General features: G+C 43.4%; 1 protein-coding gene across 2 annotated transcripts in view; it reads left to right on the top strand.

Moving 5' to 3' along the window:
- The first annotated feature begins 1,097 nt into the window (after positions 1 to 1,097).
- LOC106607281 (ATP-citrate synthase) overlaps positions 1,098 to 15,822 on the top strand; it is a 32,377-nt gene continuing 17,652 nt past the window's right edge. The window contains exons 1-4 of one of the 2 annotated variants that reach the window (XM_014204090.3): positions 1,098 to 1,374; positions 7,905 to 8,084; positions 12,897 to 13,019; positions 15,387 to 15,449. In XM_014204090.3, the coding sequence (XP_014059565.3) occupies positions 7,926 to 8,084; positions 12,897 to 13,019; positions 15,387 to 15,449 (345 nt within the window). In that variant the 5' untranslated portion in view covers positions 1,098 to 1,374; positions 7,905 to 7,925. The remainder of the gene's footprint in view (positions 1,375 to 7,904; positions 8,085 to 12,896; positions 13,020 to 15,386; positions 15,450 to 15,822) is intronic. The other variant, XM_045720594.2, reaches the window with a different exon arrangement.

A 15,822-nucleotide genomic window follows, 5' to 3' on the forward strand; every position in this document is an offset into this window, starting at 1 on the left:
GGGATCCTTTGGACTTCCCTACCCTAAACTCTAACATTAACCCCTTACCCTAACCATAACCCTTACCTAACCTTAACCCTTAACCATTTTCAAATTCAACTAAAATCGGGTTTATATATACACTAGATGATTATTTTGGCCGTTGTGTTGAAGCCACCTTGCCTCCATCTTGACACTCCCCCACCGTTGTAAAATATATTTTGGAAGCTATAGAATGCATTTATTAATGTCTACACTCGTTTTGCCATATTTATTTTATTAAAGACACCTTAATGCATACTTTTAAATTATATTATGTGAGCTAAACATAAAAATAAAAATATATATAAAAACATTTCCTTAAAAGTATAATTTTTTTTAGATGACTAATGTTACTGTCCCCACTACAACTAAAAAAATACTTAAATACATGCTATTTTCTTCCTTTAAACACTTAATTGAAATAGAATTTAATGTATTCCTATGGAGGACTGCTCCTACAGGGGACTGCCAATATGGCCGACCGGCAGCTTCAAAGCCTCTCAATAGCCAAAGACGTAGCATCAGCAAACCATGGTATGGTTTAAATGCATCATTGGTAGGGACCTCTCAAGGATCTCAGATTGCACGGAGCCCCAAAAAACCCTGAGGTGCATAAGGCACCTCCCCCTTTCAAATATTGCTCCAACAAAATAAACAAACAAAATGGTATCCCAATTAATCAAACTCAGAAACAAAAGTTTGGGATTCACACAAATAAAAAATACCAGGTGTAAAAAAAGCACAATACTGCAGTTTGTACAATTTACTTGAAGGCCACTGAATGAAAATGCATTTGCTGAATCATTGGCTACATGTTTATGTATTTATCTATATATGGTCAAGGCCAAGAGCAACGGGAAAATATAAATAGCCTTAATGTAGATGGACTTCAGTTCACTGGTGCCAGAATGTATTCAGAATATAAACGTTTAGTCTAATTGAAAAATTGAGACAATATTACTGTCTTTTATGCATGATCATGTTATTCCATTCTGATTGGCTACAGTACTAAACAGAACCATGCCAGCCAATCAGCGTCCTACAGTTGAACAGCGGAGTCGTTTCTTTTCAACGGCAGGTGGGCGTGAGCGATATGAAGCAACAGCCACTGGGTGGTGTGACCCAATCAGAAAGCAGGGATATCAGCCAAGTCTAGCGTCAGATAGGAAGAGGAAAGAAAACTGAAAACCCAGAAGTAAAGTCAGTGGTCTCACGCCGACAGCCGAACCACAGATAGAAGAAGGAGCAGTTAGCAGAATCATTGCCGGCTCATATCGTTTCACAACCGAAACGATCCAAATCTTCTCAACAGAAAACCTGGGAGATCTTTCCCACAACGCTCTAGATATAAAGGTGAGATAAATCTATATCGATTTGGATGTTTACAGATTGCAAGGAGTAACTGAAAGCTGACTTGAAAGTTACATAAAGTAGTGTAACATGCGCAGTATAAATAAAATGTAAAAAGTGTGTAGTTCATAGTAGAGAGTCCTCTCCTTTACCAACTGTTTATTCCTAGCACTACAAACACTGACTACACCCTTTATTCAATAGCAGTAGGTTCAAGGTATGTCTATGTGTGTGGGGGATTGTTTCTCTGTGTTTGTTTCAGGGGCGAAAATCTGATATCCACTTTGGAGGGGACAATTACATTGCATTACATTACATTTTCTCAAGAGCAATTCCTGAGGGGGACACCAAAAGTAGTGCTGTAACACATAGCCTACATTGTAATATGGTAAATGTATATTGAGGAACCAAAGAAATAAGGTGTTTGCCATACTCCTAACTACCGGTACCCAAAACTACACAACTAATCACAACAGCAATACCATTGCCTTTAACAAATCTTAGTTCAGTCACCAGTTTAAGTTGAGAGTATCCATGGCATTTTCCAATTATGTTCCTATTTTACAAGTCAAAAAAATTGAGAACCTTTCATAATGTTGCCAAACAAAGACTCAACAAACTTACCTGAGACTCCCTGTCTCTGCCAGTCTGTCCCTGCATATCTGTCCCCAACTCTGCTGTCTGTGTGCCATCTGTTGCCTGCTCTGCCTAATGACATCATTGTGAAACATTTCCATTAGAATTTCATTTCTTTCTTATGAACATTTGATCAACTAGTCTTTGAGATATTAGGCTACTAGGGTTCTTACTATGCGTTTTGGTGTATTGAAAAATACTCTGATGTCCGTCTTATTTTTCTGCCATTTTTCTACCTGGCTGGCTACACACACAGTGTGTAGGTTATTTACAGTAGGAGATGGGCTTCTATCATCTTCAATCATTCTATATGGGCTTCGATCTAAAAGGTAGCTAGCAAATGTGAAACGGATTAAAATGACAAGAGTTGACAGCTGTATGAGTTCACCATTTACACAACATATGCTGCAACCTTTTGTAATTTTAATAGTTTGTTTCATATTGGCTGGCTTCCAACAATAGCTGAATTTGCAAAGCTAGCGAGCACCAATTCAGTTTCAGTGGTGTTTGCTATAATCTTTGCTACCCGGGTTAAATAAAGGTGAAATAAAATAAATAAATAAAAGTTCCCTTGCGACAATTTAGCTTTTGCAACGAGACCATTAAATATATTTAAGACAATGGTAGATGAGAGTGTAGTTCTGTTCAGTTTGGACTTCAGTTTATCGCTAACCTTATCACAGGGACTTTAAAGCACTAACTTACATCATCTGTATGCTGATTCCATCTTTGACGACGCCACATAAATGGAATAGGTACTAGCTAGCTTAATAGTTAATATTTGCGCGCTAGCTCTGCATATACAGCTAGTGTGTGTGCGCGATTGACTGGATGAACCTCACGGCAGTTACGTAGCAAGCTAAGGAACTGGCAGTGGATCAAACCATTTTGAGGCAAAGGGCCGGGGTGTCGCAATCTTTTGAAACTTAAAAACGCGCTATTAAGTGTCTATAATCAGCACAATTGCTTTCATTGCGTATTATTTAAATTACATAGTTATGTTTCAGTGATATATTGGGGGGGACAAATCATATTTTTCCCAGGATGGGGGGGGTCGTGTCCCCCCCGGGATTTCCGCCCCTGGTTTGTTTGAGACAGCAATGCATCAGCCTCTCTGAAGGTTGTGTGTGTGTGTGTGTGTGTGTGTGTGTGTGTGTGTGTGTGTGTGTGTGTGTGTGTGTGTGTGTGTGTGTGTGTGTGTGTGTGTGTGTGTGTGTGTGTGTGTGTGTGGACTGAGTAAGGGAAATAAAGAGAGACACATGACGAGTTGAACTGGTCAATCAACAGTACCAGTCTTGACTTCATAAAGAATGAAGACCTTATGAAAGTGTTATTGTGGCCACGGCTTAGCTTACTATAGTTTCTTTTAAAATGTGTCGACTCATGGGCTGTGTCATGTTTATTTGTTTAGAAAATGTCCGTATTACCCTTAATGTAGTTATTTATTTATTTAGTCGTGTCTTTGGCATGGCATGTCTTTGACTAAATCAAATCAAATTTTATTGGTCTCATACGGTTAGCAATGTTATTGTGAGTGGAGAGAAATGCTTGTGCTTCTAGTTCCGACAGTGCAGCAATATCTAACAAGTAATCTAACAATTCCACAACAACTACCTAATACACACAAATCTAAGTAAAGGAATGGAATAAGAATATATACATATAAATATATGGATGAGCAATGACAGAGCGGCATCGGCAAGATGCAATACATGGTATAAAATACAGTATATACATATGAGATGAGTAATGCAAGACTTTAATAATGTTTAAATATGACTAGTGATCCATTTATTAAAGTGGCAAATGATTTCAAGTCTGTATGTTGGCAGCAGGCTCTCTGTGTTAGTGATGGCTGTTTAACAGTCTGATGGCCTTGAGATAGAAGCTGTTTTTCAGTCTCTCGGTCCCAGATTTGATGCACCTGTACTGACCTCGCCTTCTGGATGGTAGTGGTTGTTGTCCTTGATGATCTTTTTGGCCTTGTGGACCATTGTGACATTGGGTGCTGTAGGTGTCCTGGAGGGCAGGTAGTTTGCCCACCGGTGATGCGTTGTGCAGACCGCACCACCCTCTGGACAGCCCTGCGGTTAGAGACTGTGCAGTTGCCTTACCAGGCGGTGATGTAGCCCGACAGGATGATCTCAATTGTGCATCTGTAAAAGGTTGAGAGTTTTAGGTGACAAGCCAAATTTCTTCAGCCTCCTGAGGTTGAAGAGGCGCTGTTGCGCCTTAATCACCACACTGTCGGTGTGGGTGGACCATTCCAGTTTGTCCGTGATGTGTACGCCAAGGAACTTAACTTTCCACCTTCTCCACTGCTGTCCCGTTGATGTGGATGGGGGAGGTTCTCCCTCTGCTGTTTCCTGAAGTCCACAATCATTTCCGTTGTTGAAGTTGAGTGAGAGGTTGTTTTCCTGACACCACACTCCGAGTGCCCTCACCTCCTCCCTATAGGCTGTCTCGTCGTTGTTGGTAATCAAACCTACCACTGTTGTGTCGTCTGCAAACTTGATGATTGAGTTGGAGGCGTGCATGGCCACGCAGTCATAGGTGAACAGGAAGTACAGGAGGGGGCTGAGCACGCACCCTTGTGGGGCCCCAGTGTTGAGGATCATCGAAGTGGAGATGTTGTTTCCTACCTTCACCACCTGGGGGCCGCCCGTCAGGAAGTCTAGGACCCAATTGCACAGGGCGGGGTTGAGACCCAGGGCCTCAAGCTTAATGATGAGCTTGGAGGCTATTATGGTGTTAACTACAGCTCAGCATTCAATGAACTGCATTCTTACATAGGTATTCCTCTTGTCCAGGTGGGACAGGGCAGTGTACAGTGTGATGGCGATTACATCGTCTGTGGACCTATTGGGGCGGTACGCAAATTGGAGTGGGTCTAGGGTGTCAGGTAGGGTGGAGGTGATGTGATCCTTGACTAGTCTCTCAAAGCACTTCATGATGACAGAAGTGAGTGCTACGGGGCGATAGTCATTTAATTCAGCTACCTTTGCCTTAGGTATTCTTTTTAAGTCAGAATGTTCAAGTGATCATGCATTTGAATAAACTTGGAATGCGATTCATAGAGAATCTTAATTGACACAAAGCATGCATTATTAGTCCACTCTCAAAACACAGCTTTTGCTTTTTTGAAAGCACTTCCTTGCTTTCCCCAAGTTCATTAGTCCCGACAGATATCTTCTCTAGCAGGCAGACAGATGCTTCTTTTGATTTTTGAAGCCCCTGAAGTATTTTTGTAATTTCTACCTGTCAGACCCAGGTGCAGATGTTTTGGTGTTGTTGTAGTATAAGGGAAGGTAATCTGGAGGTGTAGTGGACCAGGCCAGGTTAAGGTTAATTGCATTCTGACTTCAGTGCTGTGAAAGACAGTGCTTTTCACAGAAACAGAATTGATCAGATTTTCTGATGAGAAGAAGCTTGTGTTTCTGCTGTAGGTGTCAGTGGTTTTCATGTGTGTGTGTGTGTGTGTGTGTGTGTGTGTGTGTGTGTGTGGTGTGTGTGTGTGATATGCATATTTTCTAGTGTATATGTGCCTTCATCCGTTTGTGTGCCTCATCTAGCAGTCTACAAGCGTTGCGCTTCAACCGCTCTTGATCAATGTTATCCGCACTGGATCATTAATGTTGGCGAGGAAGGGTGATATTTCATAACGCTGACAAGCCGCTAGCGGAGAGTAAATAGACAGATATACTGTAGTGAGTCTGTCTCTCCTCCCATCCAGTGTTATATTGGCCTCGGACCAGAGCTATAGTGACTCAGGAAGAAGAGGAGAAGAGGGATCAATACTGAAGATGCTCCGACACCACCTCCATTCATTTATCTAATCAATGGCTAGCAGGGCAGCAACCCAGAGCAAAGCCTTCTCTAGTAGATATCAGGCTCTTTATCTGAATTTAATTGAATTTTACCCCCTTTATGTGACATCCAAATGCTATCCAATTACGATCTTGTCTCATTGCTGCAACTCCCCCAACGGGCTCTGGAGACGCGAAGGTCGAGTCATGTGTCCGCCGAAACATGACCCGCCAAGCTGCGCTTCTTAACACCCACTTGGGATCGGACCACAGGCTGTAGTGACGCTGCAACACTGCGATGCAGTGCCTTACACCACTGCGCCACCCGGGAGGCCACAGGGCTCTCTATCTGATGAAGGGCACAGAGAGCAAGTTGACTGGGTGGTCCATCACCGCAAGAATACTGAAGAGCAACTTGTTGTTTTATTGTCAATTTCTTAGTAGTGATATTACGGAGACTAGTGACTGAGTGGGTTTGTATCAGCACAGTAATAGGACATATTTCTCATCATTGATATCCATCTGGTCTGTGGTAAAATCAATGATAAAGCTCTGCCGAGTGACTGTAGCAGAAAACCAAGGCCAGATCAATAACAAAAGAATATGCACATTGTGCTGGCGGAAGGAAAGAGAGGGGGGGCTGAGGGATACCGAGGGGGCAGGGGGTGTGGTGGAGGATGGGGGTTGGTCACATTTGGTACTGTGAGTCTGGACATCCAAGTACCACATTCTGCTCTATAATGTTCAGAATAATTTTTCTTCATGATTAATGAACATTTCATTTTCAAATCCAAATATATTGACTGTTCTGTTGCAGAGGCAACATAGTGAGTGATTTAAAGGCCTTTCTAGGTTGACTGACTGATGTGGTCCCAGTAAACTAGGCATTCGAAACTGAGTTTGTCCCATTTAGCATATGGCTTCATTTAAGCCAGCAGGAGGATGCCCGAAAGGGTCACAACCCTTGTCTTTGCCATGAAAGGAAAACAACGTTCGATTTACACATCCTATTGGGTTTTGGTGTTTTTGCTTAAATTCAATGTGCAAATTTCCCCCTCAAACTTTAGCGTTTTCACAATAATTAAATGTTCATTTAAGAATGATCAAATCCTTTGTCCTGACCCTCTCCAAATATCTCATTTATGATTTTTTTTTATACATGTGTGCTGACAGACAGCTGCCTTTTTAATAGTCTCTTGGGAATATCCCTAGTATGGAGTTCCGGGTCACTACGTCATACCAGGACGACCCTTCACCCGTTACAGGGTTTATACACGCGACCATGACATCATAGTAGTCTGACAATCGGGCCATCGTCCTTATCTTGTTTGTGTATGAGACTGCACGTCTGACACGTCTCATAATGTGTAGTTCATAGTAGAGAGTCCTCTCCTTTACCCACTGTTTATTCCTAGCACTACAAACACTGACTACACCCTTTATTCAATAGCAGTAGGTTCAAGGTATGTCTATGTGTGTGTGGGGGGGGGGGGATTGTTTCTGTTTGTTTGAGACAGCAATGCATCAGCCTCTCTGAAGGTTGTTTAGTCGTGTGTGTGTGTGTGTGTGTGTGTGTGTGTGTCTGGTTATTGTCCTCTACACTAACTCCAGGCCCCCTCTCTGTGCTGTCTCTGGTGATTTAAAGCTGTGTGTCTGTCTCAGGGTTCACCTGATTTTGTTTGTGGCAGCCAGATGAGGGCCCGTTACTCCATTAGAGTGCAGATCCTAGACCTGGGCTAATCAACTTAGCCTCCGCATCACTGCCTGCCTGGACAAGGATTTTTTTTATTTTTTTAGCTGGGCCAATAAAGGATAGCATACTGAAGAGATGACGGGGCAGATCCTACAACATAGAGACCTCTGATCTGCAGTTTGTGTGTAAATGAATAGCTCACTATATACCATAATTATCATGTAAGAGGCTGCTGTTGTTAAAGGTAGGCCTGTCCTCTCTGATGTGTCATATTTGGGAGCATAACTAGAATATATTATACTTAAGCTAGTCACCCTGTACTGGTATGCACCTGTGGTTATAATCGGGTTTACCTAATCTCTCTCTCTCTCGCTTTCAACCTCTCTCTCTCCTCTCAGACCACTGTTCTCTGATCTACCATGTCGGCCAAAGCCATCTCAGAGCAGACAGGGAAGGAGTTCCTCTATAAGTACATCTGTACATCTGCAGCTGTCCAGAACAGGTTCCGCTATGCCAACGTGACGACCGAGACCGACTTTGACCGGCTGGCGCAGGACCACCCCTGGCTGCTCACTGAGGTAAGGAATAACTGACCCATCGAAGGCCCATTTTAGAACCCAATACCGACCTAGTACCTATATCTTAACAGCAGCTCTTATGTCATTCAATCACCAATGGTCAATGGCACGACTGCCTTTTCAGACAACAACTATTTCTTCATAAGGATGACTGACCCACGCAAGGTTAAATGTTTGCTCAAAACAAGGATTATATTACATTGCAGTCAGTAGATTCATTTTGGCCACATTATAGTCATAAATCTGTCTCCATGACTATCACAGCAGCCACCTTCCCTGACTGCAGCCTGTGTGAAATGCTACATTTATTTTGCGGACACAATCACTTAGGCTAATGGAAGAGTAGAGTGGTCTCCTGGCTCTCGTTAGGAACCTAACGTCCTGGCTAGCAGGCCCATCTTCATTCCAGCCACTCTTCTGGCTGTAAAACGTAAAGTCAATGTAGAGGAGAATGAATATCCGCATCGTCATCGGAATGTATCATGAGGAATAAAAAGTGACATCCACAATGGGAGGAGACACTCTCTTTAAGAGCAGTCATAATTACCTCAGAGATGGAGGAGGAGTCTGGGAGAAAGAGGGGTCTAATAGAATTACAGTATGACTCATCTCCCAGGGTAAAATATATGTCTGTCTGTCTGTCTCACTCACTCAGCTGGGAGGCTGTTTTAGTGCTTCATCAAGCCGGATGCAGTGAGGTATGGAAGGGTGGAGAAGGATGGAGGAGGGCAGGTGTAGGCCCCGATACACATGAACCGATGTGAAAGGATTGATTAGGGAATTCCATTAACTTTCACCCTGGGCCCTCTCTGCCTGGCAGCTCTCCGGATGATAATGGCTCAAGTCTCATAAGTAACTTCTCGATCTCTGATTTAACCCAAGAGAGGTAGCAGCCAGGGGGAGGGGGGAGTATGGAGGAACGGAAGGAGGGACCGAGAGACAGAAGCTGTTATGCATCAATCTCCAGGCCAACAGTGTTGAACAGTCACCACTACCTTAGTCACTGTTACTAGCCGGTTACCACCTGGTACTCTACCCTGCACCTTAGTGACTCCTGCCCTATGTATATAGATTGATTGAACACTGGTCAATTCAATAATGTTTACTTACCGTTTTACTCACATCATATGTATATACTGTTTTCTAGTCAATCGTCATCCCCTATAACTACTGTTGTACACACCTTTTCTATTCATATACCGTCTATATAGTGGGCTCCCGAGTGGCGCAGCGGTCTAAGGCACTGCATCTCAGTGCTAGAGGCGGCACTACAGACCCTGGTTCAATTCCAGGCTGTATCACAACCGGCCGTGATTGGGAGTCCCATAGGGTGGCGCACAATTGCCCCAAAGTTGTCTGGGATAGGGCTTGGCCATGGTAGGCCGTCATTGTAAATAAGAATTTGTTCTTAACTGACTTGCCTAGTTAAATAAAATAAAAATATATACAGTACCAGTCAAAAGTTTGGACACACCTATTCCTTCCAGGGTTTCTCTTTAATTTGACTATTTTCTACATGGTAGATTAAGAGTGAAGACATCAAAACTATGAAATAACACACATGGAATCATGTAGTAACCAAAAAAGTGTTAAACAAATCTAAATATATTTGAGATTCTTCAAAGTAGCCACCCTTTGCCTTGATGACAGCTTTGCACACTTTTGGCTACTTTGAATAATCTGAAATATATTTTGATTTGTTTAACTCTTTTTTTTTGTTACTACATGATTCCATATGTGTTATTTCATAGTTTGATGTCTTCTCTATTATTCTACAATGTATAAAACAGTACAAATAAAGAACCCTGGAATGAGTAGGTGTGTCCAAACTTTTGACTTGTACTGTATAATATCCATACATGCATACATACATACATACAGTGCATTCGGAAAGTATTCAGACCGCTTGACTTTTCCATATTTTGTTACTTTACAGCCTTATTCTAAAATGGTTTAAATCTGAGTATTTTTTTTTTTTAAATCTACACACAATACCCCATAATGACAAAGCAAAAACAGGTTTTTAGAAATGCTTGCAAATGTATTAAAAATAAAAAACATATGACATTTACATAAGTATTCAGACGTTTTACTCAGTACTTTGAAGCACCTTTGGCAGCGATTACAAACTTGAGTCTTCTTGGGTATGACGCTACAAGCTTGGCACACCTGTATTTGGTGAGTTTCTCCCATTCTTCTCTGCTGAACCTCTCAACTCTTCCAGGTTGGATGGGGAGCGTCGCTGCAAAGCTATTTTCAGGTCTCTGCAGAGATTGGGTTCAAGTCCAGGCTCTGGCTGGGCCACTCAAGGACATTCAGAGACTTGTCCTGAAGCCACTCCTGCGTTGTCTTGGCTGTGTGCTTAGGGTCGTTGTCCTGTTAGAAGGTGAACCATCACCCCAGTCCTAAGCGCTCTGGAGCAGGTTTTCATCAAGGATCTCTCTGTACTTTGCTCCGTTCATCTTTCCCTTGATCCTGACTAGTCTCCCAGTCCCTGCCTTTGAAAAACATCCCCACAGCATGATGCTGCCACCACCATGCTTAGGGATGGTGCCAGGTTTCCTCCAGACGTGAGGCTTGGCATTCAGACCAGAGAATCTTGTTTCTCATGGTCTGAGAGTCCTTTAAGTGCCTTTTGGTAAACTTCAAGCGGGCTGTCATGTGCCTTTTACTGAGGAGTGGCTTCCATCTGGCCGCTGTACCATAAAAGCCTGATTTGGTGGAGTGCTGTAGAGATGGTTGTCCTTCTGGAAGGTTCTCCCATCTCCACAGAGGAACTTTGGAGCTCTGTCAGAGTGACCATCGGGTTCTTGATCACCTCCCTGACCAAGGCCCTTCTCCCCCTATTCCTCAGTTTGGCTGGGTGGCCATGTCTAGGATGCGTCTTGGTGGTTCCAAACGCCTTCCATTTAAGAATGGAGGCCACTATGTTCTTGGGAACCTTCAATGGTGCAGACATTTTTTTTTTTGTATCTTTCCCCAGATCTGTGTCTCGACACAATCTTGTCTCAGAGCTCTACAGACAATTCCTTTGACCTCATGGCTTGATTTTTTTCCTCTGACATGCACTGTCAACTGTTGGACCTTTTATAAACTCAGCAAAAAAAGAAACGTCCCTTTTTCAGGACCATGTCTTTCAAAGATAATTCATAAAAATCCTAATAACTTCACAGATCTTCATTGTAAAGGGTTTAAACACTGTTTCCCATGCTTGTTCAATGAACCATAAACAATTAATGAACATGCACCTGTGGAACGGTCGTTAAGACACTAACAGCTTACAGATGGTAGGCAATTAAGGTCACAGTTATGAAAACTTAAGACACTAAAGATGCCTTTCTACTGACTCTGGAAAACACCAAAAGAAAGATGCCCAGGGTCCCTGCTCATCTACGTGAATGTGCCTTAGGCATGCTGCAAGGAGGCATGAGGACTGCAGATGTGGCCAGGGCAATAAATTACAATGTCTGTACTGTGAGACGCCTAAGACAGCACTACAGAGAGACAGGATGGACAGCTGATCGTCCTCGCAGTGGCACACAACGTGTAACAACACCTGCACATCGGTGTTGGGTCGGTACATCCGAACATCACACCTGCGGGACAGGTACAGGATGGCAACAACACCTGCCCGAGTTACACCAGGAACACACAATCCCTCCATCAGTGCTCAGAATGTCCGCAATAGGCTGAGAGAGGCTGGACTGAGGGCTTGTAGGCCTGTTGTAAGGCAGGTCCTTACCAGACATCACTGGCGACAAACCCACCGTCGCTGGATCAGACAGGACTGGCAAAAAGTGCTCTTCACTGACGAGTCGTGGCTTTGTCTCACCAGGGCTGATGGTTGGATTCACGTTTATCGTCGAAGGAATGAGCGTTTCACCGAGGCCTGTACTCTGGAGTAGGATCGATTTGGAGGTGGAGGGTCCGTCATGGTCTGAGGCGGTGTGTCACAGCATCATCGGACTGAGCTTGTTGTCATTGCAGGCAATCTCAACGCTGTGCATTACATGGAAGACATCCTCCTCCCTCATTTGGTACCTTTCCTGCAGGCTCATCCTGACATGACCCTCCAGCATGACAATGCTATACTGCTCGTTCTGTGCGTGATTTCTTGCAAGACAGGAATGTCAGTGTTCTCCCATGGCCAGCGAAGAGCCCGGATCTCAATCCCATTGAGCACGTCTGGGACCTGTTGGATCGGAGGGTGAGGGCTAGGGCCATTGCCCCCAGAAATGTCCGGGAACTTGCAGGTGCCTTGGTGAAAGAGTGGGGTAACACCTCACAGCAAGAACTGGCAAATCTGGTGTAGTCCATGAGGAGGAGATGCACTGCAGTACTTAATGCAGCTGGTGGCCACACCAGATACTGACTGTTACTTTTGATGTTTTTATTTAATCAATTTTAGAGTAAGGCTGTAACGTAAGAAAATGTGGAAGAAATCAAGGGGTCTGAATACTTTCCCGAATGCACTATATATAATATTCCACACTCGTTCTGATATTTATTTATTTTAACTGTTTTGCAATATGTGTGTGTTACTGCACTGCTGGAGCTACAAACACAAGCATTTTCACAGCACCTGCGACAACATTTGCAAACCTGTGTACGCTACCAATAAACTTTGATTTGAGGGAGGACCCGGAAACCTACCTCCTGGTCTACAACAAATGAGCAATTTCTTAATGTGAGGCTAACTACGTTATCCTGTGATGGGTAGTCTAGTCTAAGGATGTTCACTAAATCAGTCACTTATGGCCATTATCCTGGTGTTGTGATGCTAACAGTTCGACCGTGTTGTCTGTTCCCTAGCGGCTGGTAGTGAAGCCAGACCAGCTGATCAAGCGGCGGGGGAAGCTGGGACTGGTAGGTGTCAACCTGGACCTGAAAGGTGTCCAAGAGTGGCTGAAGACCCGCCTCATGAGAGAGACCATGGTAGGTCATTGCCCCCCCCCCCCCCCCCACACACACACAGACATATTTATTTATTTATTTATATTATTATAAATACAAAAACACACACACCAAGTCATCCTGAAGTGGATCCTCCAAAATACAGTGACTACAGCTAGGTTCAGGCCCATTCCTGGTCATGCACATTGAAACCCATCTCCCACAAGGCTCTTCAGTCTGCACCGTAGTGAACACTTTCACTCTGCTCACTGTTTACTCTGTCTCCTGCAGAACATTTGGTTCCACTCAGCCCTCTCTTTTCTCTTATTTCTCTCTTCATCCCCTCTTTCCCATGCCCACTGGTACTACCCATCCAAGTTAAGTGTGTTTGTTTTGATGCATGTTTAACTCTGAGAGCTCATTAGCAATCTGTGCTGCTCTGTCAGGTGCTAGTCAATCAAGCCAGTCAGCCGAAAACGGAGAGTCCTGCCTGTGAGTAAACAGGTTTCAGTGTAAGCCGAGCACGCTACAGTAGGCCCATCACTCTGTGTGCCACTTAGATGTTTGTGTGCTTCATAAACCATGGGCTAAGCGAGGGTGTGTGTGTGTGTGTGTGTGTGTGTTAGGCAGCTGTGGGCTGCTGGATATATCACTGGGCCAGACATTTTAGATGAAAACGTCAGTCGCTGCTGGAGACCATCAATAAGAAATAAATGAATTCACCGTTTTTAAGATGGCGTCTATTTGGATGAATTATTTTATTTTGACTGGCTTCAACAGCTGTTGCTGTTCATTTAGAATCTGGTTAAGTTGTTACAGTTATAGAACATGTTTCACAGTATGTTGTGTGTTTTCATTGCTTAGATGTGTCTATGGGTAGCTGTATATGGGATAGTTAGTGTATTTATTATGGATTCCCCCTTAGCAGCAGCAAAATGAAGGCAGTTATACAATTTAAAAAAAACATTACAATACATTCACAACAGATTTCACAACGCATTAAGTGTGTTCTTTCAGGCCCCTACTCTACTACCACATATCTACAACACAGAATCAATGTGTGTGTGTGTAGTGCGTATATTAAGGTGTTTGTGGAGTAACTGGATATTGAGGTTAGAGGGTGGTACTGGGGTTTATACTACAGATTGAGGGCTACAGTATGTGTTAGTTAGTTGTGTAAGTGAATGACATTCTGTTTGTGTGTGTCTGAAAGAGACCGGATTGTGTTTTGACTAGAGAGAAGAGGTGGGGTAGAGTTCAGTAACTGTGAACAATTTAGTCTGTCAGCTCGCTTTTTTGTTCTCGCTCTCCTCTCACAACCCATCACTCTGTTTCTCCTCAGCTTACCAAATCACTATTCCCAGAGGTCGAGATGACTCCTCGCATGGCTATTTCCCCTACTGTTTGACGCCATAGCTTCCCTCAGTGATGGGGTGTGACCAGGATAGTTCATGTGTTTCCAGGCAAATGGGTGTGAAAATGAGGGGTTATTGTGCATCATATCTGTTGAATTGACCCCTTTTTTTGCCACGACTTTAAGTTTGTGTAAAACTTCAATCGTGTTTCACCTTCCTCCCCTTTTTTTATTTATTTTTTTGGAGCTTCTTAATCAATATATTCCTCCAACCTTTTCGTCCCTCTCTTCTGCCGTCTCCTCCCTCGTTCTCTAGGGAGCAGTGAGAGAATCAGTATGGAGGTTATTTCAGTTTAATTTGGCCTCAGCTCGTCTTTAATCAGATGGCCTCTTTTCTCCCTTCATCGTCCCTCCTTTTTATTCCATCTCTTGGAAATGTCAACCTTCTCCTTTTTCTCCATTCTTTTTTTTTTTTCTTCTGTCGGCTGGCTGCTCTCCCGGGCAGTCCCTGGTTGTTTAATGCGTGGGGACCTTTTAACACAGGCAGTGTGACAGCCAGCTAAATGATCTCTCATTTCACCTAGGACTATACCAGACTGCTGCTCTGTGTAGATGTCATCCTCTGTCAGTTTGGGCCTCCTTTTTTCCCAGGCTTTATTCAACTCTACTTTCTTCTCCCGTGGCCTGATTTTTATTTTGTTTGTCTGCTCTGTGTTCACTTTGGGGCCTTGAGGTGTGTTCATTCATTCTGCTTTTTATAGCCTCCCTCTCTCGTTTTCTCTCTCTCTTTCTGCTTCTCTCCCTCAATTAGTCCTGAGGACGTACCTGTAAACGAGTGCATTGTTGCGTTATGAAGGATCCTCCAGACTCGCTACAGCTGGCTCACTTCAACTGCTCAGAGGAATAGTCATTATAGCATTGTAGTCTCCTGTGGGATTTAATGATGGTTTTGCCAAATTAAATGCTGCTGCCTTGCTCCATAAATTCTCTATTTCTCCCCCCAACACAATGTCTGTTTGTGAGCTTCTAAAATAAGTGCTGTATGTGTTTCTCAGGTGGGAAAAGCAAAGGGGATCCTGAAGAACTTCCTCATCGAGCCATTCGTAGCCCACAAGCAGGTGAAGTACCTACGTGATGCGATTTCTCTAGTCTAGCTACCTCACAGAGGACTGCAGCCGAACAGGTTTTCCAACTTACTTTCATTTTATTCATGAGTAGTGTGAGGTACTGCACCTTCGCTAAACAGTACATCAAATCTCAAGGAGCGGCTTTAAAGGGATTACCCACAACAACAAAAAAAAACGATACTTTAGTATTTTGTTCATTTGTCCCCTGTTAATGCCATCCCAAACAGTGATGCATGTCAGCAGTCAAGTTGTCAAGATTGAGCACTTTAAGTACAGAACGAAAACGGTGACGAAGATACGTTTTGGAGTAAATTACCCAAATGGCTTCAATGACGTACACGTCTCTGGTTGTCTATAACTGACC

Source organism: Salmo salar, chromosome 06 (assembly GCF_965601325.2).
Source record: "Salmo salar chromosome 06, fSalSal1, whole genome shotgun sequence".
Taxonomy (NCBI): Eukaryota; Metazoa; Chordata; class Actinopteri; order Salmoniformes; family Salmonidae; genus Salmo; species Salmo salar.